This window comes from Trichosurus vulpecula, chromosome 6, assembly GCF_011100635.1.
Source record: "Trichosurus vulpecula isolate mTriVul1 chromosome 6, mTriVul1.pri, whole genome shotgun sequence".
Classification (NCBI taxonomy): domain Eukaryota; kingdom Metazoa; phylum Chordata; class Mammalia; order Diprotodontia; family Phalangeridae; genus Trichosurus; species Trichosurus vulpecula.
The window spans coordinates 274040266-274062695 of NC_050578.1; the positions used below are offsets into that span (position 1 = coordinate 274040266).

The 22430-nt window shown below is 56.3% G+C and overlaps 3 protein-coding genes across 11 annotated transcripts; 1 reads left to right on the plus strand and 2 right to left on the minus strand.

Moving 5' to 3' along the window:
- Positions 1-3882: 3882 nt before the first annotated feature.
- BAD (BCL2 associated agonist of cell death) lies at positions 3883-11419 on the minus strand. The gene is made up of 4 exons (XM_036762527.1): positions 11291-11419; positions 8687-8889; positions 4660-4889; positions 3883-4428 (listed from the first exon to the last, which is right to left on the minus strand). Exons 2-4 carry the CDS (start codon positions 8865-8867, stop codon positions 4303-4305), a joined length of 537 nt encoding a protein of 178 aa, XP_036618422.1. The 5' UTR covers positions 8868-8889; positions 11291-11419; the 3' UTR covers positions 3883-4302.
- On the minus strand, positions 10842-12108 carry LOC118855213 (translation initiation factor IF-2-like). Its single transcript, XM_036765298.1, has 2 exons — positions 11961-12108; positions 10842-11857 (listed from the first exon to the last, which is right to left on the minus strand). The coding sequence occupies exons 1-2, from the start codon at positions 12106-12108 to the stop codon at positions 10842-10844; spliced, it is 1164 nt and encodes a 387-aa protein (XP_036621193.1).
- On the plus strand, positions 11899-20293 carry GPR137 (G protein-coupled receptor 137). Of its 9 annotated transcripts, none has more exons than XM_036765427.1 (9): positions 11899-12340; positions 15427-15688; positions 17615-17987; positions 18195-18244; positions 18562-18787; positions 18924-19073; positions 19219-19347; positions 19447-19565; positions 19860-20293. In XM_036765427.1, exons 3-9 carry the CDS (start codon positions 17631-17633, stop codon positions 20020-20022), a joined length of 1194 nt encoding a protein of 397 aa, XP_036621322.1. In that variant the 5' UTR covers positions 11899-12340; positions 15427-15688; positions 17615-17630; the 3' UTR covers positions 20023-20293. The 9 variants fall into 9 exon arrangements, with proteins under 9 accessions (XP_036621322.1, XP_036621323.1, XP_036621321.1 ...); XM_036765428.1 differs by lacking the exon at positions 11899-12340 and adding an exon at positions 13618-13682; XM_036765426.1 differs by lacking the exon at positions 11899-12340 and adding an exon at positions 13927-14013.
- The last annotated feature ends 2137 nt before the right edge of the window (positions 20294-22430 follow it).

Here is a 22430-nt window from a genome sequence, read left to right on the forward strand (position 1 = left end):
AATGAGGTGTAAGATGCCTGGAAAGGTTGAAGGGGCCAGGTGATGAAGGACTTTGAAAGGCAGGATTTTGTGTTTGTTCCTGGAGGTGATAGGGAGCCACTGGAGTTTACTGAGTAGGAGGTGACATGGTCAGACTTGTCTTTTAGGAAAATCTCTTGGTGGCTGAATGGAGGATGGACTGGAGGAGAGAGAATTGAGACAGGCAGCAGCTGTTGCTGCTGTGATGGATGGAAGTTGTGAGGTGATGAGGGTCTGCACCTGGGTGGGCCTGTCTCAGTGGGGAGAGGGGAGCATATTAGAAGTGAAATTGATGAGAGATACACAAAGGTAAACTCTAGGAGAGATATTCCAAAAGTGAAATCTATGAGATATATTCCAAAGGTGAGATCTACAAGACATATTTCAAAGGTGAAATCTAGGATAGATGTTGTAAAGATGAAATGTACAAGAGAAACTCCAAAGGTGAAATGTACAAGGGCTATTCCAAAGGTGAGATGTACAAGAGATATTCCAAAGGTGAGATCTACAAGAGCTATTCCAAAGGTAAAATGTACAAGAGCTGTTCCAAAGGTGAGATCTACAAGAGATATTCCAAAGGTGAGATCTACAAGATATGGTATAAAGGTGAAATTGATAGGCCTTGACCACAGCTTGGATATGGCAGAGGAGGGGAATGTATGGGGTCCAGGATGACTCCTAGGTTGTGAGCCTGAGTGACTGGGAGAATGGTGGTGAAAACAGGGAGGCTAGGAGTGGGGGTGGGGGGAAGATCATGAATTCTGTTTTGGACACGTTGAGTTTAATATAGTCTATTGGATACCCAATTGGAAACGTTTCAAAGGCAGATGGAAATGAGAGAGATTGGAGGGCTGCAGAGAGACTGGGGCAAGAAAGGTAGATTTGAAAATCATCAGCATAGATATGGTCATTAAATCCATTTTTAGCAGAAAGGAAGAGATGTGCCCTTTAATTTGGGAGCCTGGTTCTAACCTTGACCTTCACATTTGACTCCTGTTGGTTGGAGTTTCCTTAATTCACATCAGCACGATCCTGCTCTCTTCCCTCTCCACCATTTCCTCCACTTCTTCCTGGATTCCTGACAGTGTCATCACATTCCACCATATTCACCTACCCTACCTGGACCGGTCATCCTTTCTTTGGTCATTTTTTTTCATTATCCCAAATACTGTGGCTGTGATATTATTTTTTCCATATGGGTCACTGACCTTCTTGTGGTATTGTCCTAAGAGTGAGATGTTTAGGTTACTGTAGACCTGGGGTTCTCCAGGCCAAGTACGAGCACCCCCTTTAATAGCGAAGACTTCTGAGGAACCCTACATTTGTCAGTGCATGGAGTTGGAGAGAAGTAAACATGACAATGAAGGTATTGGGTCTGCAAAGGATATGGGGATTCCTCATGATAACTCTATAGGCACCTTGGGCCCCTGTTTTGGAACTCAAGCGCAGCTTTCTTGTTTGATATGCTAGGAGAGAATTGCGCCAGCAGCAGAACCAGGTGTCCTCAATTGGGGTCCTTGGCTCTTGCCACTGCACACTCTGCCCCCACTACCCTGTCCTAGCCATCAGGAGCTCCTAGGCTGCAGGCTGTAGGTGCAGGGGAGCTGCCTGTTCTTCTCCGCTGTCATTTTGCTGAAGGGCTGACCCCCGGGGAGAGCTGCACCGCTGGGCAGGGTCCCTGGGGCAGCTATTTCTGGAGTGTGCTTTCTATTTAAGGTGTGTCAAGCTGGTGAGCTCTCCCCGAAGCACGTGCCTCCCAGCATGGCTGTGAGCCTGTGTCCCAGCTGGGGCCCTAGGCAGCAGGAGAAGAGCTCTGGCCAGCCCTGGGAGACCAAGGAAAAGGCCACCAAGAGGCCGGCCCAAAGGGAGGCAGCCTGGCCCGGAGACAGCACAGTTGGATTTGAAGTCAGAGGACCTGGACACCAACCCAGCCTTTAAGATGGTGGGATCTCAAGTGAATCATGCCCTGCTTTGGGCTTCAGCTTTCCCTTATTATAAAAGTCGGGGGTCAGATCATCCCTCCTAGCCCTCACATTCCACCTTCTAAGGTCACTCCCAGGCTGACATTCTGTCCCTGTTCGGGCATTATCTGTTCAAAGGTCTGTGCTAGCTTTTACATTCTATGCTTTGAGGTCTCCCCAGCTCTGATGGCCTGGGCTTCTCAGCTGCCCTGTTTCCACAGTCCCTGGCGTCAAACTGCTGACTTAAAACTCTCCCTAACCCTCTCCTGCCTTCCTACCCGTTAAATGCCTGAGCTGGGAGAGGAAGGCAGCTTCTTATCTCCTGCCAATGAACTGCTCTCTCTTATTCTTTTTGCCAAAGTCCGGAGCAAACAGGAGATGGGGTGGGGAGGAAGGGAGGCACGGGGAGATTACAAAGAAGTAACAGCTTTGCCAAGGAGTCCTGGCCCCTGCCCAGCACCCCCCTCACCTCAGACCCATCCCCCGTTTCTTCCTTGTCCCCATTTCGCATGGTCTTGCTAGTATAGTTTTGGGTTGGACGGTCTCAGCTTGGCTACTTGTCAGTTCTCGGGGGCCTTACTTTCCTGATCTGAAAATGAGGCTGGACTAAATGAGCTCTCTCTGTCCCAGCTAGCTCCAAAACCCTTCTTTTCCACGTTAAGTCCAAATTCGTTTTCCTGACATTCAGAGCTTTCTATCACCTGGATTCACCTTCTCTCTGGGTAATCAATCCCCAGATGGAACCCCCGCCCTCTTCTTTGCTTACCTTCCCCTTCCCCCAAAGCTTTCCCTCCCAGCCCAAATCCAAGCTATCCTTCAATGTCCACCTTCAGTGGAAAGCCACTCTTGAAAAGGAAAATGTCCCAGCTGGAAGGCACCAGGGAAGCTGCCTCCTCTCACGAGCTCCTTTGACAAAATGGAGAAACGGAGTCCCAGAGAGGAATCATAGGGTCTCTGGAAGGGAACTCAAGAGGGCATCTAGTCCTACCTTATTTCATAGTATTGGAAATAAGCTGGTTTTGCCTTTCTCCGCGGGCTCAGCACAGTGCTTGGCACAAAGCCATGAATGACCAGCTTGGGAGACTGAGGTTATTGTTGTGGTTCGGGCTTTGTGACCCCATCTGGAAGGTTCTCTTGGCAGAGACACTGAGGCAGTTTGCCATCTCCTTCTCCAGTTCATTTTATAGATGAGGAAACAGGCAGACAGGGTGAAGTGACTTGCCCAGGGTCACAGGGCCAGAAAGAGTCTGAGGCTGGATTTGAACTCAGGAAGATGATCTTCCTGACAATGTGCACTGCACCACCAAGGGGACAGAGGACTTGGGTTCAAATTCTACCTGTGGGACCTTAACCTGTCTGAGTCAGTTTTGGTCATCTATGAGATGATAAAGTTGGACATTGGGGCAAAGTCTTTCTGACAATGGATGAATTTGATTCTATCCACGTACTGGGAAGGCAAGATCCGCCCGCCCCTCCCCCCCCCCCCCCACTTCAGAGGGCTCAGGGATAGGACAGGTTGGCAAATGCAGGGGACTGATGAGGCCAGATCCATGATAAGGCCTGCTCCATGATACCGCGAGGAAGGAGAATCGCTCTGGGGTGGGGGAAGGGAAGGGGCAATCCCAGAAGGCTTCTCAGCAGAGGCAGCACCCAAACTGGTCCCCAGCAGAAGAGGACTCTCCATTCTAAACCTGGTCGGTCGAGCCTGGCTGGGACCAAGAGGGCCTGAGGCAGGAGGAGGAGGCCAGGCTTAGCATTTTATCGCAAAGGCAATGGGGAGCCACGGCAGGTTCCCGAGCTTCGGAGTGGGGATCGGGGCATCAGGGACCTGAACTAAACAGGTCTCGAGTTGTGTGGGCATGGCCTGGGGCCGGCGCGGACGAGCACACGCAGGAGACACAACAACAAATGATCTGTTCTTTATTGCCACGTTCACACAGAGAACCCTAGAGTCCGCTTCTCGAGCAGCTCCCCGGGGGAGAAAAGGTTAATCTCGGCTCTGAGCAGCGAGGCCCCGCCCACAAACCGCTCTTAAGGGCGGGCCCGGAAGTGGAGCTGCTGGCCGCTTCCGGCGACCATGTCGGCTGTGGGCGGAAAAGGCCTGCCCGCCGTCATGTTGAGATGCCGGCCCCCTGCCCCCCTCCACCCCCAGATAATTCGCATGGCTCAGGAAAGACTCCAGTTACGCCGTACGCTCTCTGACTCCCTGAACTGTTGCACTTGCTCCTGGCTCCCGGCAAAAGGGACAGAGCACTTCCGCCCTTACCCAACATGGCCGCCAAACTACTTCAGGGTCAGGGTGCTTGAGAGAAAGGGGAAGGGGTCAGTGGGAAGGACCGGCGCCCCCTTTCCCCAAATTCCGGCCGAACCAAGACTGGAAGGTGCGGGTCCAGGGAAGGCTCCGACGCATCTGGCTCGCAGTGCCGGCGCTCTTCGGGCGGGGAAGACCCTACGGTGGGGGATAAGGGTGTGTGAGACAAGAGCAAAGGCTTACAGCAATCGGCCATCTTGGGCATTCGTCCCGCCTCCCACCAAACTTCCGGCATCCTCCCTTTCCCTTCGCTTCCGGCCACCGGCGTTCCCTCCCACCTTCCCTTCGCTTCCTCTCCGAGGCTAGGAGAAGTCCGCGACTAAAACAACTAGCATTCCCCGCGGCCACCTGGGCGCCCTCTACGGGTACCTTGAAGGTGCAATCGAACTCGTCGCTCATCCTGCGCAACTCGCTGCCGTAACGCCGCGCAGCCCAGAGGATAGGGGGCGCTGAGCTGGAGCGGCTGCGGAACTGGCCGCGCTCCTCCTCCCCCTCAGACCGCTCCGCCTCGGCCTCTGCTTCTGGACTCGCCTCCCCGGACCCCTCCCGGAGTGGGGGGTAGGAGACCAGGCGGGGCCTCCTGTCCCCGGCGCCTGCGCCTGTGGATGAAGGCGGGGAGAATGCCATCCATTCATCCATCATTTGTTCCTGCAGTCATTAATTCTCCCGAACATCATTAGTTCCTCCCTTGGTTCTCCCTCTGGTGATGCTCACACATTCCGGGGGCTGACTTCCTTTTTCTTAATACTCCATCCATGCAGTGCAGCCCTAGATGGCCCACTCATCTTGAGCTTGGAGTCCACTAAGACCCCTGGATCTTTTCCCCTGACTCCCCCTCCATCTTGCGCTTATTACGGCTTTAAGACTTTACAATTAACCCTCCTGAATGTCATCACCCCAAGAGCCTTCCAGGGGGTCACCAAGGTCAAAACTATTTTCATACTAGTACCAAGACGACAGTGACCAGTGATAGGTAAGACTCGCGTAAACAAAAGCTCTTTGGGGGTCCTCAGTCATTTTTAAGAGTTTAAAGGCTGGGGGCAGCTAGGTGGCGTAGTGAGTAAGCGCCGGCCTTGGAGTCAGGAGGACCCGCGTTCAAATGTGACCTCAGAGTCTTGACACGTACAAGCTGTGTGACCTTGGGCAAGTCACTTAACCCCAATTGCCCTGCCTTCCCCCCTCAAAAAAAAAGTGTAAAGGCTTCCTGAGATCATTGAGAGCTGTGAACTGGCCCGAGGCCAGTATTCTAATGGGGACTCCCTGGTTCACTGACGTGGAGCCACAACTCTATAGCTTTGGCCATCCAAGCAGTCCTGAAGCCATCTAATGACATCATCCTTAAAGTCCAGATCTTTCCACCTTCTCTACAAGACTAGCACGAGGTACTTTAACGAAGGCTTTGCTAGAAAATTGGCAAGCTTGACCAAAGAGAATCGGCGATGTTGGAAGAAAGGGCACTGATACATTGTTGGTGGAGCTGTGAATGCATACAACCATTCTGAAAAGCAATATGAATTATGCAAATAAAGCGACTAGGCTGACTCCGCTACTCCGCTTACAACCCAAAAAGGTCATTGACGAAAAGAAAGGTCTCCTATTGACCAAATCACTTCCAGCAGTACTTATCAATAGAGAAGAGGCCTCACAAATGGTGACCCATGAATGTCATGGAATATCAGTCTACCATGAGAAATGACAAACACACAGACTAACAGAAGGTGATCAGGGCCAGGAGAACGGTGTATGAAATGACTGTAACATAAATGGAAAGAACCCCCACAGAATGACCCAATGACACGGAGCAAGGCTGGCCCCAGGGAACAGAGCCAAGATCCTTCCCCTCCTTGGCAGAGTTGGGGGTCCAGGGGTGCGGAACGGTGTGTATGAAGTTAAACTTTTTTGAAGCATTGCTTGGTTTTGCCGAATTTTTTTTTCTTCCTCTCTTAAAAAAAATTATTTTTTAAAAGTAAAATAAAAATTTTTTTTAACTAACTGATGGCTGGGAGGACAGGTGTAGGTGACAGAAAAGCAAGGATTAACCTTCCAGATCTCATGTATAAGATATCATTATTCAGTGTTATAGATCTATTTATTCTATTTGCATTTTGCTCTGTCACTCGCAGGACCACAGAGCTAGAGCTGGAAGGGCCTCAGACACCGTCTGCTCCAGCCTTTTCCTTCTGCAGTTGTGAAGACCGAGGCTAGGTCAGTTCCACGGCAGATCCAAGGCCAAAGCTGGGAGCTCTGATCCCCACGATGGCCTTGGGCACTAACCGCTATAATCATCTGCATTTCACAAAGGAGATCCGGTTACTTGCCTAGGGTCACAGCCACTGAGTGTCAGAGGCAGGATTTGAACCCAGGTCTTCTGACTCCAAGGCCAATCGTCTTTTCTCACTTGACTTAATCCAGGGCTCCTGCCATCCCACTGCCCCTCGCTGGGGATCCCCCTTCCTCAAAGAGCCACCCGGGAGCCTGACCCCAGGGAGCATTCTTGGGCAAGGTGTGCCAGCATTGCTGGGCTCTTCCAAAAGCTGGTTTTGAAGGAAGGGAGGGTCATGGCTGGGCAGTGGGCGGGGTGACCAACAGAAAACATTATCTCCTGTGCTCCTGCTCTCTGGTATGACCACCAGGCGTGCCTCAGAACCTCAAGAGACAGGAATGGGTCCGGCCCCCAGACTTCAGCAAGGATGTGGGGAGGCCCAGTGAGCCTGCCCCCATAATGGAAGAGGACAGAGGCCCTTCTCTGTCTCTAGTAAGGCCGAGAAGGGGAGGTGACCAAAACAAGACCTGAGTTCCAATGTCGCCTCTGACACAGCAGGATCTAAGATGGGCATGGGAGGGCCTGCCCCCAGAGGGTGCCTTTGAGGTCCAAAGGAACAGATGCAAAGAGTTCTGCTGCCTTGGGACTCTCCCACCTCTGAGGTCCCTCTCAGCCTGTGTCCGGCCCGTCCTCGGGTGTCAGGTCATCTCAGACCTGGGCTCCAAGAAGATCCCTGGGATAGCCCCTTCGTCTGAGGCTCTCTGCTGCCCTCCCTCCATCTCCCTGGGCTTTTCTACCTGCTTTCCCAGACTTCCAGTGCTTAGGGAGGCCATGGGGTATGGGGCCAGTCTAAGGAACCCAATGGGAAGATCCTGGACAGCAGAGTCCTTGGGGGTGGCAGGGCCACACCCATGAGAGTAGAGAGCCATCCAAGCAATGTGTTAGGAGGACGTTATGGGGCAAGGTGCCAGTTGGCTATTCCAACAACCTCAGGGCGCTCAGGGTGATGTGCTCATGGGACTCAGGCCTGAAGTTCCAGGGACTCTCCTTTGGGTCCCTAGGTCACACCTGCCATAGTGAGGAAGGGCCTTCTGGAGACAATGCCCAGGACAGGGTAAATGTGTATAAATTAAGTAATCACAAAGGAGGTTGATACTTTCACTAAGTGAGCCAGAGTGCTGGGGTGGAGAAAAGAGGTTCTTACTTTTTCCAAAAGTCCTCCAGTCCCAGACTCAAATGCTCCGGGGCATCTGTGACCTCCCTTATTTGGAATGCAAGTCCCAGGCCACCCAGGCTTGGCCCAAAGTAAAGTTTGTGGAGTGAATAGCAGCTTGGGTGTGGAAGGCAGGGAGCTGACAGCTGCCTTCTTCCTGGGGGATCACCCTAGATTTAGATCTGAACAGAGCTAGGATAGGCCATCCAGGAAAAGGCTCTCATTTCATAGAGCCTGAGGGCCCCAGAGGGGACAGTTGGGCCTTGGACGCAGGTCCTGGGGCTTCCCTGGGCCATGCTGGGGCTGGGGGAGCTGGGCAGTGCGCCCCCTTCTGTGGCTCTAAACCAGGATTTCCTATCACAAAAGGGCTCCAGGAGCTGGGGAGGGCCCAGGTTCCAGCCCTTCCTTCTCTCCAGTGTGCCTCTGCAGGCAGACACTGAGAAGCTGGGCCTTCCAAGCCCCCGAGGGTCTCCCCAGAGCCCCCTCCCCAGTGGCTCAAGAGGCTGAAAGAGGCCCAGACTAGTGGAATCAATGAACTTATGTTGGGCAGCGTTTCAGCCTGGAGGTTGAGGCTGGAAGATGAGGTTGGCAGGGGTCTCAGATAAGAACAGTGGGCCCTGTTTCCTCACAAGGTGGCTGTTGACCAGCTGCAGGACCTGAGTCTCAGTTTCCCCATCTGTAAAATGGAGATAAAAACAGCCCCTTCCTCTCAGGCGTCCCAAAAGTCTCTGTGCCCTCTAAGCTCTCTGCCAGTTACTGCCTGGACAAGTCTGCACGTCCCCTTCTAGTAAATGGGTGATTCTGAAGCTCCTTCTGGCTCCAAGTGCTGTGATCCCCATGGGTGTTAGCACTACAACAGCCTAGACTAGAGAACCCAAGGCCGGAGCCAGGCTGAAGGCAGGGCAGAGGCATGCACCTACCCTCCTGGTGGTGGGCTCCTGGTTCCGGTCTGTGTCCAGGCCTGACTGGGGCCAGGCTGGGGGTAGTGAAGCTGTGCCTGCCCATCGCTCTGGGGTCCCCCGGGGCAGAGGCAGAGGCTTCTTCTTCTGGGCCATTGTCCTGCTCACTGGGCTCAAACTCTGGGATCTGAAACATGCTCATGGGGTGGGAGGCATCGTCTGGCCTAGGGAGGAAAGAGAGGAGAGGGGCAGAGGGTGGGGGCAAAGCCGGGGCCGTCTCAGGCCGTGACCACTGGGTGCCAGGTTGGGGCTGAGGAGGGAATTCTGATGAGGACCAGCTAGGTTCCTGTCCTTCCTGCTGGGCTCCAGCATTGTTACCAACCTAATAACAAACATATTAAGGAGGTGACGAGGCACAGTGGATAAAATCTTAGCCCTGGAGTCAGCAAGCCTTGAGTTCAAACCCTGCCCCTGCCACTTACCAGTTATGTGACTGGCTGAGTCATTATCCTCTCTCCAAAACGTTACAGAAGGCCAGACATCTGCCTCCATGGGCAGCAGGGAGCCTCCCACACTAATGGGATCACATCCCCTTGGTGTCATAAAACAGATTAGGGTCCTTGGTGCCATCTAACCCCCTCATTTGACAGAAATGGAAACTGAGGCCCAGGGAGGTGGGGTCGGAAGTCACCCAGGTAACATCCCTCCCTCTGTCTGAGCCTGGGCCCTCTGACCCAGGCTCTTCCCATTGGCTTACTGCCTGAAACCCCAAGTCCTGCTCCTAGGTGGGCCTCAGTTTCCCTGTCTGTTAAAGAGGGAGAATAATCTTTTCACAGCTTTCCCCCCAAGGGTGTTTGGAGTTAAAGGGGGGAGGGGCTGCTTTTCACTTTTTGTATGCCCTGTGTGCCCTGCTGGTTAAACTGAGTCCCAGCAAACCCCAGTCTTTACTCTGTGTAAGTGAAGGGAGGGGGCCCTGGGGGCACAAGGACGAGAAGGACGAGTTCTTAGCCTAGAGGAGCTCCCCTTCTGGGAGGGAGGACAGAGAAGCCAGCCTCAGGGTGTGTGATGGATCACTGGCCTCACTCCCAGTCCAGTAGGACCCACCATGTGGTCTCTCTGGCCATGCCCCTCCACAGGTCCGGTCCTACCCCATTCCTGCCAAGGAAGTGTCAGTCGGCTCTCCTGGGGCTCCCTTCTGCAAGAAGCCATTCTCAGCCCTCCCTGCCTCCTCTCTGGGCACTCCCACTGACCCTGTCAATAGCCCCTCTACTTGTACCCGGCTGTTGGTGGGCTGGGAGATCCTTGAGGGCAGAGACTGTCTTTTGTCTTCTTGTGTATTCCCAGATCTTAGCACAGCACCTGGCACCCAGCAGGTGTTTAATAAATGTTTGCTGACCAACTAACCTAACCTTAAGGGAAGACAACACCCAGTAGAGATGTCCTGGCATGCCTGTAGCCGCTTTTTCAGTCGTGTTTGACTCCATTTGGGGTTTTCTTGGAAGAGATGCTGGAGTGATTTCTCCAGCTCATTTTACAGATGAAAGAGGGTGAAGTGACTTGCCCAGGGTCACCCAGCTAGGGAGTGTCTGAGGCTGGATTTGAACTCAGGAAGATAGTCTTCCTGACTCCAGGCTCAGCACTCAGTAGGTGCTTAATAAATACTTGTCTTGATAATACCAGTGACTTTCCAGTTCAAAAGAGTACTTCCAGGCCACCACTCCCTAGTGGTGTCAGGGAGTCAACAAGCATTTATTAAGCGCCTACTGTGTGCCAGGCTGTGTGCTGAGAGATCCAGATAGAAAGGAAGGTAAAAGACAGCCTCTGCTCTCAAGGAGTTTACAATCTAATAGGAGAGACAACCTGCAAACAACGAGGCACAAATGAGTTACAAATAGGAAAAAACTGGCGCTAATCAAAGGGGGAGTAGGCCGCTACTTTGCCTGGCACAGTAATTAACCACTTAATTGTGGTGGTTGTTCATTCATGTGGCCAGATAAAGCTGGGAGTGGTATTTGAACTCGGGTCCCACAACTTGGGAGCCAGAACTCTTTCTAAGGTTCCAAGGTCGCTTGGGGAGCAGAGGGTCCAGCCCAGCTCCTGGGACTCGCAGGCAAAGGGTCTAGGACCCAGCCCAGCTCCCTCCAGAAGGAAGAGTCCCAGATAAGACCTCACCTTTCTACAGCCCGTTGAAGATCTGCCAAACACCTTCCCCAGGACCTCCCCCTTTAATGCTGCTTACTCTCATCTGACAGAGGAGGAAGATGAGGCCCGGGCGGGCAGTGCCTTGCCCAAGACCGCTCCGGCGCCCCAAACTTTGGGGCGCCACCCCTCTCAAGGATTCAGGCCAGAGCTGGGGCTGCAAGCCACACCGGCAAGAGGGAGCGTCCACTCCGGGAGAGCCCTCCTCTCCCAGCAGCCCCGCGAGGAGAGAGGTGGGGCCGAGACTGTCCTCCCCATTAGACCGAGGAGGAAACTGAGGCGGGGGAGGAGGGTCGGGCCAGCTACGCCTCCGTCCTTCCGCGTTTTTCTTCCTGGCGGGGCAGCCCGTTCCTCCCTCGTCCCCCCCTCCCTCCCGGTGCTGGGGGCCCGCACCCCGGCCTCTGGCCCTGGGGGGAGGAGGCTTACCCGCGCGGGCAGCCCCGGCCTTCTCTCTCTCTCTCTCTCTTTCTCGCTCCCTCTGGGTCTCTGCCTGAGGGCAGCTCCCGGCTCCCGAGCTTGGGGCTCTGGGGCTCTGTCCTCCTCTTTCCCTCCCTCCCTCCTGCTTTCCCGGGAGCCCAGCCCCCGTTGCCTGGGTGAGTGAAACTGTCATGAAACTGACCCAATCAGCTCGTGCGATGTCACCCAGACTGGACGGGAGGAGGGAGGAGGAGGTGGGGAGGGCCTCCCCCCAGCCCGGGCCCCTGGACCCTCCTTCCCCGGCCCCAGGCCCGGGGCCGGGCCAGGGCCTGGCACCCGGGCTTCTTCCCTCCCCCTGCGGCCACTGGCTTTTTTTTATTCTTCCTTCCTCAGGTCCTGCGCTGGGCTTCCTCTGCGGGGCTGGGGCCGAGATTGCAGGAGCCTCGGCTTCAAGCTGGCCGCCCCCCTCCCCCCACATCGGCCTCGCCCTCCCCTCCTTCCCAGCCTCCTTCCCGGCTCGGCTCTCATCCCCTCCCTCCGAGAACCCCTCCCAGCCACTCGTGGTGGGGATTTCCTCTTTAGAAGCCAAGCGCCCTGAGGGCAGTTAACTTTCCCTTCTCCCTCCAATCAGCAAATGCTGGAGTAGGAGAAGGGAGTGTCTTGACCGAGGTCCCCTCACCTGGTTGGGGAGAAGAGGCTGGTGTGAGCCTCCGAAGCAGAGGTGTTCCCATGCGCTCCCTTTCCCTCCCCAGCTTTCCCACCGACTCCGCTCGGACGCGTCTTGGCCGGTCTGGCCCATCCGGAGATTGTCCCTGTGCTTTCTTCATTCCAGCGTGACTCCGTTAACTTCCCCGTCCGAGCCGAGGACACAAGAGTGCTTGTCTGAGAATTGTCTTTAGAGTTTGAGGACTTGAGTTCCAATCCTGTCTGGGACACGTTAACTCAGAGCCTAAGTGGGGACGGATACACGCTCTCGTGGTGGTTCGGCCAAGCCCTTTGCTAATTGGAAAAGGCTCTCCCTCTCCCCCCATCTCTACCCTAATGACCTTCCAGGTTTCCGTAAGTGCCAACTAAAGCCCCACGCTCCACAGGAAGCCGTCCCTAGCCCCTCTTAGCTCTTATTCACTTCAATTATGCGTGTGTAGCTTGTTTGGACTAGTTGCTTTGCTTCTTGTCCAATCAGATTGTGAGGCCCTTGAGGGCAGGGCCTGTCTTTTGTATCCCTATCAGGCAACACCGTGTCTAGCACCTTGTAGGTCCTTAATATTTGTTTGTTCACTGACCAAACGATTGTTATAAGGAGTAATTAATAATAATGTTAGATATTTTGGTTGGGACTTTGGAGCTCCTCAGTTGAAGGGACCCCCCGGGCTCTGCCAACATAAACCCGCAAAAAGGATGGAATGGTAGGCCAGGTACAGTGGGCCGATGGAGGTGGGACTCCGATTAAGTCCTGAACGAAACAGGGTCCAAGAATCTGGACTTGAATCTTGTGCATCCTTGGGCAAGTCTCCCTCTGCAGGCTGAGCTTCCTTTTGGCCCCAGGTCCACGCTCCTAAATTTCAATATTCTCTGGGCATCTCATGGGGACACTGGGAAGTCAAGCCGTGGTTTGCTGTGTTGGAGGTCAGACTTGGACCCAGCCCTCCCTGACTGCAATCTCAGCCTTCTAGCTCCTCCCCAGCGCTGTCTTTTCACGTTCTCAATGGCATTAATATGGTTCTATTAAGTATTTTTGTTGTGGTCCAGTTGTTTTCAGTTATGTCTTCCTCTCCATGCCCCCATTGGGGTTTTCCTGACTTTGGGTCCAGCCCTCTGTGAACTCTGGCACTGCTCATAATTATGTGCGTAATGAAATAAGTAAGCTAGCTGGTGCAGTGGCTAGAGTGCCAGGCCTGGAGTCAGGAAGACCCCTCTTCCTGCGTTCAAACCTGGCCTCAGACCCTTCCTAGCTGTGTGACCCTGCGCGAGTCACTTCACCCTGCTTGCCTCAGCTTCCTCATCTGTAAAATGAGCCGGAGAAGGAAAGGGCAAACCGCTTCAGTGTCTTTGCTGAGAAAACCCCAAATGGGGTCATGAAAGGTGGACTGGACCAAACAACAACAGAGACATAGCTCCCCATCCCCACTGCAATGTATCTCCTAGACCTAGGGAGTCCCAAGGGACTACAGAACCCCGAAAAATAAACAGAAAGGCCTTCTGATGCAAAATAGGCATTCTCTAACTTCGCTGAGTCAGGGACTTGAGCAATCACTCGCAGAGGAGAAGCCATTCAGCCGCGGCCCAGACTTTGTCCCAGCTACCCTGCAGAGTGCCACTGGCTGGGTTGGTTCTGGTCACTTGAAGCCCATTGATCAGTCTGTCCAGTCAACAACCCGAGCTTGCTAAGTGCCAGATGCTGGTAAATTCTGGGGAGTGAAAGAAAGGCAAAATGATGATAGTCAAAATGAAAATCTACCTGCTTCACATTCATATGGGGGAGACGGGAAAATAACTGGGCATGCGCAGGGGAAATGAAGGTTCATGTGAGGGAATGGCTGCCGGGACTGGGAAGGTGGCATTTGAGGTCACCCAATCAGTCAACAAACATTATTCACTTATTAGTATAGAAGGCTGGAGATATAGAGACAGGCAAAAACAAGGTCCCTGCCCTCTAGGAGCTCAGCCTACTGGAGGAGACCTCAGACAAACAACCACCATGTACTTTGTAAAAGACACAGAGTGAGTGGGAGGTAATTCCAGAAGGAAGGTACTATGGGGGCAGGGATCCGATCCCAAAGACTCCTTGCAGAAGGTGGGGATTTGAAAACGAGTCTTGAAGAAGTGCAGGGAAACCAGGGGGCAGAGGTTAGAAGAAGAGAGTGTGTTCCAAGCATGAGGGACAGCCAAGGCAAAGGCCTGGAGTCAGGAGGCCAGTGGATCCTAGAGTCCTGTGGAGGTGAGCAGATTGTCAGAAGACTGGAACAGGTCCCGTTGTGGAGAGGATGGGCAGGTGGAGTGAGGGCAGATTTAGGATGCAGGTGGCTGGGAAGGGTCTCCACTCTGTAAGAGAGTGGAGAAGAACCTGGCACTCCTTGAGTTGGTTCAACAAGGGTTGAGATGGAGGAGGGAGAAGAGTGTGGCTGGTGTAAGGCTGATAGATGATGTCATGAGCACAAAAAATGGCCTCGGGGTTTTAGGGGTTTTAAAGCTGAGGGGGAGGACGGAAGAACTGAATAAAAGAATTGGGGAGTTTGGAAGGGGGAGGGGATGGAAGGCCAAGGGTTCAATCATGCATCTCTTGTTACAGTTGGGCTGTCATGGAGGCCTAGGTCCTACAACCTGAGCAGGCTGAGGAAGCAGCGACTTAAGAGTCTCTGCGGTAGGATCACGCATGAAGTTCCCTCCTATGAGAAGAGATGGGGAGGGGAGAAAGACAGTCAACCAGGCCCAGAACTCACTGAGCCAGCCAATCCTGGGGATTGCCCTATGGCAAGGTGGAGTGCCTTACTGAGGCAATGGGCTTTGAACCAGGAAGGATGGGCTACAGCTCTTCTACTCCTGCCTGGGCTTGACAGACCCCCAAATTAACAATCCTAAGGGGTCAAAGAAGAGAGATTTCTGCCAATCCTAGAGGTCCTTGCTCGAGCTGAAAGACCATAGCAGGACTCCAGCTCAAAAAGTACGATGGAATAAACATTTTTAGGTTTTGGAGGCAACTGGGGTTAAGTGACTTGCCCAAGTTCACACAGCTAGTAATATCTGAGGTCATATTTGAACTCAGGTCCTCCTGATTCCAGGGCCTGTGTTCTATCCACTGCATGGCCTAGCTGGCCCTTATGAACATTTATTAATGGGGGGGGGGAGGGCAATCAGGATTAAGTGACTTTCGCAGGGTCACACAGCTGGTAAGTATCTGAGGCCACATTTGAACGCAGGTCTTCCTGACTCCAGGCTAGGCCCCAGAACAAGTGCGTATTATGCACCTATTATGCCAGGCACTGTGCTAAGGCCTTTGTACATAGGAACTAGTTTGATCTTGGAGGTAGGTGCTACCATCATCTCCATTTCATAGGTGAGGAAGCTGAGGTTAAGCCACTAGGCCAGGGTCACACAGCTAGTAAATTTCTGAGGCTGGATCTGAACGGGGTTCTTCTTGGCCCCAGGTCCAGTACTCTATCTACGGTACCACCAGACGCCACTGAAGATGTTGAAAGACCACCAAAGGGGGAACCTCAAGACACTGTGCCTTACGGGGAACAGGCCTGGCTGAGCAGCAGCATAACTGGTCCATCGCCTACACCAGTGAACTTCTTGAAAACCCGCTGGAGAGAGATAGGAAGTTGGGACCCTTCCATTTCAGTGTTGGGAGTTGCCTGGCCACCGCGTGTCCTCCAGCATCACTACCATTTTCCTTCAGGCCTTCAGGTTGGTGCTCCACCCTCCCCTTGTGGGCTGTGTTTGTGGTAGAGCGGGCCCCACGTGTTTGTGGGAATGTTTCTGCGACCCTTCATTTAAGTGTCTTTGCTGAAGAAGAGTGGCCAAAAGGAGACGTTTCTAAAGCCTTTTGCAGACCTTCGTTCTCTGGCTGGGTGTGGTGGGGAAGCCCACCAGTGGGGGCTCCCGAATGAGTGTTTTCAGGGTCACCCCCGGAGCCCTGGCTTAGTACTAACTGCTTCTCCGAGACGCCACAATGCAGCTCGGGAAGAGATGGGGGAGGGAGCTCAGAGTGGTGTCAGGATTGTGATTGATGGCTCCCACAATTAATAGCTCGGTTACTATCAAGATTACCGATATACTCAAAAGCGCGCCAAGGCCGTGCGCGGTGACTATGATCACAGGCTCCTCCCCTGGATGCATCAGCACGTGCAGCAGCAGCGCAGGGCCGGGCTGCGGGAGAGCTCCGCCACTCCTTCGAACAGGGTTAACCCCTGGGGAGGCGGGGCCTGGAGGCCATCTTTGGTAGGGGCGGAAGTCCGTTACCCCAGGTCTGAAGTAAAGGAAACTGGTCTAGGTCCCTCGGGAGCCACCCAGGGATCCGGCCTGGACCGGGCTTGGGGGCGGGGCCAAGATTGCGGGCGGGGATTGGCTGAAAAGGAGCGCGCTTCCGAGGCTAGAAGTGTGGCCGCCGCCTCGTCTCCATGGCGACGGCCGCTCCTCACCTGCGCGCCCGCGGCGCGGCGCGAGGCCATTCCTGGACGCGGCTACGCCAGCGGCGGCGCGCGCGCTCCCGGCGCCCTCCTCCTAGGCCCGGGCTGGGGCGGGGCGTTGCGCACTTTGCGTAGCGCTGGGCGCAGCGCATGCGCAGCGGCCTCCGGAGGCGGAGGCGGAGGCGGCTGAGGAGGCGGCGGAGGCGGAGCCGGGGAGCCGGGCGCCGGGGAGCCGGGGAGCCGGATCCCGGTCCCGGCGAGCGGCGCCGGCTCCCCCGGAGCGCAGCGGATCGCGGCGGGCTCCAGCCCGGCCTGGAGCCCGAGGAGGCCAAGGGGCCTGGGCCGCGCAGGACGGGCCGCGTCGTGACGTGACAGGGCGCCGGAGAGAGGGCCCGGGGCTGCGGGGAGGCCTGAGCCCCTGGACCCACCCGCAGAGACCCTAACACGAGCGGAACGAGGAAAGCCCGGGGACACGAGCTGGGGAGAGACCCCCCCAACCCACAGGGGTCCCAGAAGACTCCTAGACTTCATCCCCTGACAGGGAGACCCCAGACCCGCTGGCGAGAGCTCCTTGATCCGCGGGGGGCCAAGCGAGCCCCTCCCCACATTCACGGGTAGGGGGCGGCCCTCCGTCCTCCGAAGGGACGCGCAGAGTGCACAGAGACCCCCCGGCCGGGTCAGTGGCAGAGACACGCCCGAGACCCCCGACAGGCCAGAACACTGTAGATCTCGTCTTAGCTCGGGGTGACCTCCAGACCCTCACAGACCCTGGAGGAGACCTCTGGCAGTCAGTGACAGACCCCCAACCCTCCCCACGGGCAGGAATAGACAGACCCGCCCCCAAGCCTAGAGAGGCCCTATAATTGTGGTGAGACCCCAGACCCAGGAGAGAGAGAGAAGGGAGGTGAGGAGGGAGGGCAAGAGGGAGGAAGGCCCTCCCGCAGACCAGACTGGACTGTGTCAGGGGGCTCCCCCGCCCCCAGCACCGCCCCCTGGCCCCTTCCCTTCGCTCTCCTCCCAGGCCCCACTAGTGGCCATTCCGAGTTTTGCCCTCCTCTGGAAGGAAGGAGAAGCTGATTTGGGGGAGTTCCAGCTCCCTGCTGCCCTCCCCCAGACCCTGCTTTGCCCCCTTCTATTAACCTTTACCCCCAGGCCCAGCTTTCTTAAGCTTTGTCTGTCTTGTCTGATCCGTCCATCTTCCCAGGCCTCCACTGCCTGGCATGGAGGGCAACCTGTCTGGGCTGGTGCCCGCCGCAGGGCTGGTACCTGCGCTGCCCCCCGCCGTGACTCTGGGGCTGACTGCCACCTACACCACGCTGTACGGCCTGCTCTTCCTCTCGGTCTATGCCCAGCTCTGGCTGGTGCTGCTCTACGGACACAAGCGGCTCAGCTACCAGACGGTGTTCCTGGCCCTGTGCCTGCTCTGGGCCGCCCTGCGCACCACCCTCTTCTCCTTCTACTTCCGAGACACGGCTCGAGCCAACCGCCTGGGCCCCCTCCCCTTCTGGCTGCTCTACTGCTGCCCCGTCTGCCTCCAGTTCTTCACCCTCACACTCATGAACCTCTACTTTGCCCAGGTAACAACCCCCAGGGGTGAGGGGCAGGAGGGGAGGGGGGAAGACAGGTGGCCCGCCCTGTGAGGGCTGTGGCCCCCTTGTCACACAGCCCACCCCCGAGTGCTGTGACCCGCTCTGGCTGTCGGGTCACGGGGCCAGCCCGGGAGCGTTGTGGCCCCAGAGTCCTGCAGCCAGGGCTGTCATTTCCGCTTACCCTCTCTGGCCTAGGTGGTGTTCAAGGCTAAGACAAAGCAGCACCCGGAGATGAGCCGGGGCTTGTGAGTATTCCTGCAGGAGGCCCAAGAGTGGGTGGATCAGCATGATTCCTGCCCCATGAGCCAGACACAGTAGTCTTGAGACTAATGTGGACAAGGGGCTCCATTGGGGCAGCTTCATCACTTACAGTGGTGGCGCCCACCTGGTGCCCTCTTCAGTCCTTGCTGGCTCCCACAGGGCCTACGGGTTTGTGGCCGAAGCCTGTCCCCAGAGGCTTGGCCTTGTCAAGCTGCTCATGTTTGAAGGGTGGGGATACCCACGAGGCTGATGTAACAGGGCGGGCTCAGGGAGGGGACTGACCAGAGCCTGTGGGCCGTAGGCTGGCCGTGCGGGGGGCGTTCATTGGGGCCTCACTGCTCTTCCTGCTGGTGAACGTGTTGTGTGCCATGCTGTCTCGTCGGCGCCGGACACAGCCCTGGGCCCTGCTGCTGGTGCGAGTGCTGGTGAGCGATTCGCTCTTTGTGATCTGTGCCCTCTCTCTGGCTGCTTGCCTCTGCCTGGTGGCCCGGCGTGCCCCCTCCACCAGCATCTACCTGGAGGCCAAGGTAGGGGCTTGGCCCATGGGCTTCTGGGATTGCTTCTGGGCTGACTGGGGCCTGGGCAGAGCGCTGGAGCCACCAACTGGGGGCTGGGTCTGACCCAGGAAGCCACACTTAAGTAAGCACCCTTCTCTGTGTCCAGGGGACCAGTGTGTGCCAGGCTGCGGCCATGGGCGGGGCCATGGTCCTGCTCTATGCCAGCCGGGCCTGCTACAACCTGGCAGCCCTGGCGCTGGCCCCCCACAGCCGGCTGGACTCCTTCGATTATGACTGGTACAATGTCTCTGACCAGGTGGGTGAGCTGCTGGGGGTCCTTGTCCTCCTAAATCTTGCTTGTGGCAGGAATCCCTGGGCTCCTCTTTCCTCTCCCTGGCATTGTCTGCCTTCTTGGTTCTTGGTCCACTATAGGTCGCTTTCCTCTCCCCCTTCCTCGGCAGGCTGACCTGGTGAATGATCTAGGGGACAAGGGTTACCTGGTCTTTGGCCTCATTCTCTTTGTGTGGGAGCTGCTGCCCACCACCCTGCTTGTTGGTTTCTTTCGGGTACACCGGCCTCCACAGGACCTGGTAAGCTCCTCCCTTGCCCACCCTCCAAGATCCATTGTCCTGATGGGGGTGGGGAGAACTTGCATGAAGCTGCTAACCTTCTCTGGCCTCCTCCTGAAGAGCACCAGCCGAATTATCAACGGGCAGATCTTCAGTTCTCGATCCTACTTCTTTGACCGGGCTGGACATTGTGAAGACGAGGGTGGCCCGTGGGAGCACAGCCGGGGAGAGAGCACCAGGTATGGGGTGCTGTGGAGATTGCCGTGGCTGCTGGGGCCTTGTCTGAGGGGGGCCAGGATGCCTTTGTCCATGGGGACCTCAGGGCTTGTCACAAACCCCATCCTTTGGGGGCACTGCTACCTCTGGTCTCCCTGCTTTGGCAGTCATCGCTATCCTGCCCACTGCTCCTTGCCCTTTCACCTTGGGGCACCTCCGGCTGGCTGCCTGAGGAACTCCAAGTCCCATCTTACTTTGCTTTCTAGCCCATTGCTTGTTGGGGCCTGTGTGTTCAGTCCCCTTGTCTCTCCCTGCAGCCTGTCGGGGAGCCTGGGGGCTGGCAGCTGGTACGGTGCTATTGGGCGGGAGCCCGGCTGGTGTGGGGGCAGCCAGAGCCGAAGCACACCACTCCTCTTCTCCCAGGTGGCTGGGCCTGCTGGCCACCATCACCACAGCCTCTACTCCACCCCGCAGACATGAGCTCCCTGCTTCCTGGGGGTGGGCAGGGGCTTCTCTTCCTCTTCCAGATGCCCTGCTGCCTGCCTTCCTCCCTTCTGCAGCCCCATGGCAGCCCTGCCCACTGCCCCTGTCCCTGCGGAGTCTGCAGCTTCTAGTGCTGGGTTCAGCCCCTCAGCAGCTAGCTCCTTGTAGTGAGCTGCTGCCTCCTGCTGGGGGTGGCACTGTCCATCACATGGAGCCTGCTACCTCTCGTGCCTGCTGCTCAATAAATAATGCCCATGCCCCCACTGGAGCCATGGTCTGGTGCTTGCGCCCTCTCGACTCAGACTTGATTTCTAGGCTCTGATGCTGACCCAGCCCAGAAAAGGGGGTGGGGTGTTAAAGTCACAAAGGCAGGAACTAGCAAAGCTGAGCTTGGAACCTGGCAGCAACCCTGACCCTAAAGCCAGGGTCCCCCACCTCCACCCCAGCTTCTGAGTCTCCAACTATTCCCTCTCATCCTTGGAACAAGGGCCTGTTGTGGGGGAGGGTTAGTGGATCTTTCCCTGTCTCAGCTTCCTGGAATTTGGAGGGTCAAAGGGAGGCAGTGGGTGGGCCCCTTCTGAGGAAGGACGGGATACTCTGGTTCAGAGGTGTTCCAGATCCTCTTCAATCTGCAGGACTCCGTGGTGGTGGTGGTGGGTGGGTTGATTGTCTCCAGTGAGGACACTGAAGTCAGGGCCTGTCTAGACCTTGGAGGGTTCTTCAGGATGGAAGGGCCCCATGGACCAGTGGATCAAGGGCTGAGCAGTCAGAGAACCATCAGCCTCTCCAAATTAAGGGATTTGAAGGAACGAAACAGCTTTTGGGGCTTCCAGAAGGAGCCAGGGGCAGGAAGAAAAGGGATGAGGCCTTGGCTGGATAGGTGGGTGCAGGCCACCCGTGGACGTGTTGGATAGCAGATTGGTGGCAATGGGAAGAGGGCTGGGCTTGGAGCCTGGAGACTGGGTCAAATGGCATCTGCAAAGTGGAGCTGACACAGGTCATTTCTCATATATTAACCCCCAGAGAGCACTACCTTGCACAGCCTGTGGAGCAGGTAAGGTCACCCCCTAGGAGGATCCTGCCTGGCTTGGCTGCTGGCCCCATCTCCCTTCCCCTCAGGTGCTGTCTTCTGGGAAATGATGGCAGTGCCTAGAGCAGGCAAGCCAAGTCCCCCAGTGTTCATTAGGTACTTTCCTCCTTGGTCCCTGCTGCCCCACCCTGTACTTAGGCCCGGGCCCTGCTGAAAATGCTAAACAGAGGGGTTTGTCTGTCCCCAAGGGCCCTGGGAGATGTGAAGGAATCCTGAGGATTGGCTGGGTAGTGCCTGCTGGGCACACCAGTTTATTTCCTTTGGGCACTTTACTGACCCTTCTCCAGGAGTTGTGCCTGTCCTGGTTTGTCCACTGTTGAGCTGGGCACAGATGTAGGACAGCTGGCCTGGTGCCAGATGAAGGTAAGGAAGGGGGTGTAGGGACAAGGGTGGAGCAGCCCTGGAGAAGCTTGGGGGGAGGGAGATCGGAAAGGTGGGGAAGTGGTGGTGGTGGGGGGTCAGCTCAGACAGGATTAGTCACGATTAGCTAGCATGTGTGCCCATGTTGGAGGAGAGTGAATTTGGGGTGTCCCAATCCCGGCCCCGGTTTCCCCACGCCCCCGCCGCTGCTGCACACAGTTGGGACTTCGGGGCGCATCCGCAAGGCAACGAGGCGGCAAGCGGGGGCAGGAAAAGGGGCTGGCAGCCAGTAGGAGGGGGCCAGGGACGGTCCAGGGACCACAGGTTGGCCTCCAGCTTCAGGGGATGGTGCCGAGGGTCACAGGCGACCGCGTGTCTCTGTGTGAACGTGAGTGTTGGCGGTGGGGTGGGGCAGGAGGGACGGACGGTGACCATTTTTTGTGTGTGTGTGGTGCATGAGAATGGTGTCTACCTGCGTGAATCTGTGTGGCGTGAGTAAGCGAGTGGACAATTGGTGACTGTGGATGAGCCCACGGGAAGGTGCAGTGTGGGATGTGCGTGGACGCGTGTGCGCCGGGGTGTTCCGTTTAACGGTCTGTCACCACCTCCAACTGTCCGTGCGCTTGGGGCTCCGGCGGGGGCGCTGTCTGCGGGGCAGCTCCTGCGGTCACTGCGGTTCCCGTCTGTGGGTCCCTCGGGCGGCCCCGGGAGCCTTCCTGTAACTGGGCCGCGCAGAACCTCTTGCCCACCCTCCTCCCATGCGGAGTCGAAGATTCTGGCTGTGCGGGAGCCCCTCTCCGCTCTTCTCCCTCCCGGGGGGCGCCTCCTGCATTGCTGGACCCCGCCCTGCGGCTATTCCTTGAAACCCTGGGACAGAGGCAGTCTGCGGGGGTTTTGTGCGCGGTGCCCGGGCGGAGGAGGCGCTCTGCACCCGCCGTTAGGGTTGGGGGCGCGG

Coding starts and splice junctions, on each gene's coding strand:
- LOC118855213 (XM_036765298.1), bottom strand. CDS start 12,108: ATGAAGAAAGCACAGGGACAATCTCCGGATGGGCCAGACCGGCCAAGA. Junction 11,858..11,960: donor AGCCTCTTCTCCCCAACCAG/GTGAGGGGACCT, acceptor TGGCTTCTAAAG/AGGAAATCCCCACCACGAGT.
- GPR137 (XM_036765427.1), top strand. CDS start 17,631: ATGGAGGGCAACCTGTCTGGGCTGGTGCCCGCCGCAGGGCTGGTACCT. Junction 17,988..18,194: donor TGAACCTCTACTTTGCCCAG/GTAACAACCCCC, acceptor TCTCTGGCCTAG/GTGGTGTTCAAGGCTAAGAC. Junction 19,348..19,446: donor ACCGGCCTCCACAGGACCTG/GTAAGCTCCTCC, acceptor CTCCTCCTGAAG/AGCACCAGCCGAATTATCAA.
- BAD (XM_036762527.1), bottom strand. CDS start 8,867: ATGAGCATGTTTCAGATCCCAGAGTTTGAGCCCAGTGAGCAGGACAAT. Junction 4,890..8,686: donor AGGAGCCCACCACCAGGAGG/GTAGGTGCATGC, acceptor CTTCATCCACAG/GCGCAGGCGCCGGGGACAGG. Junction 4,429..4,659: donor AGTTCGATTGCACCTTCAAG/GTACCCGTAGAG, acceptor CCCCCACCGTAG/GGTCTTCCCCGCCCGAAGAG.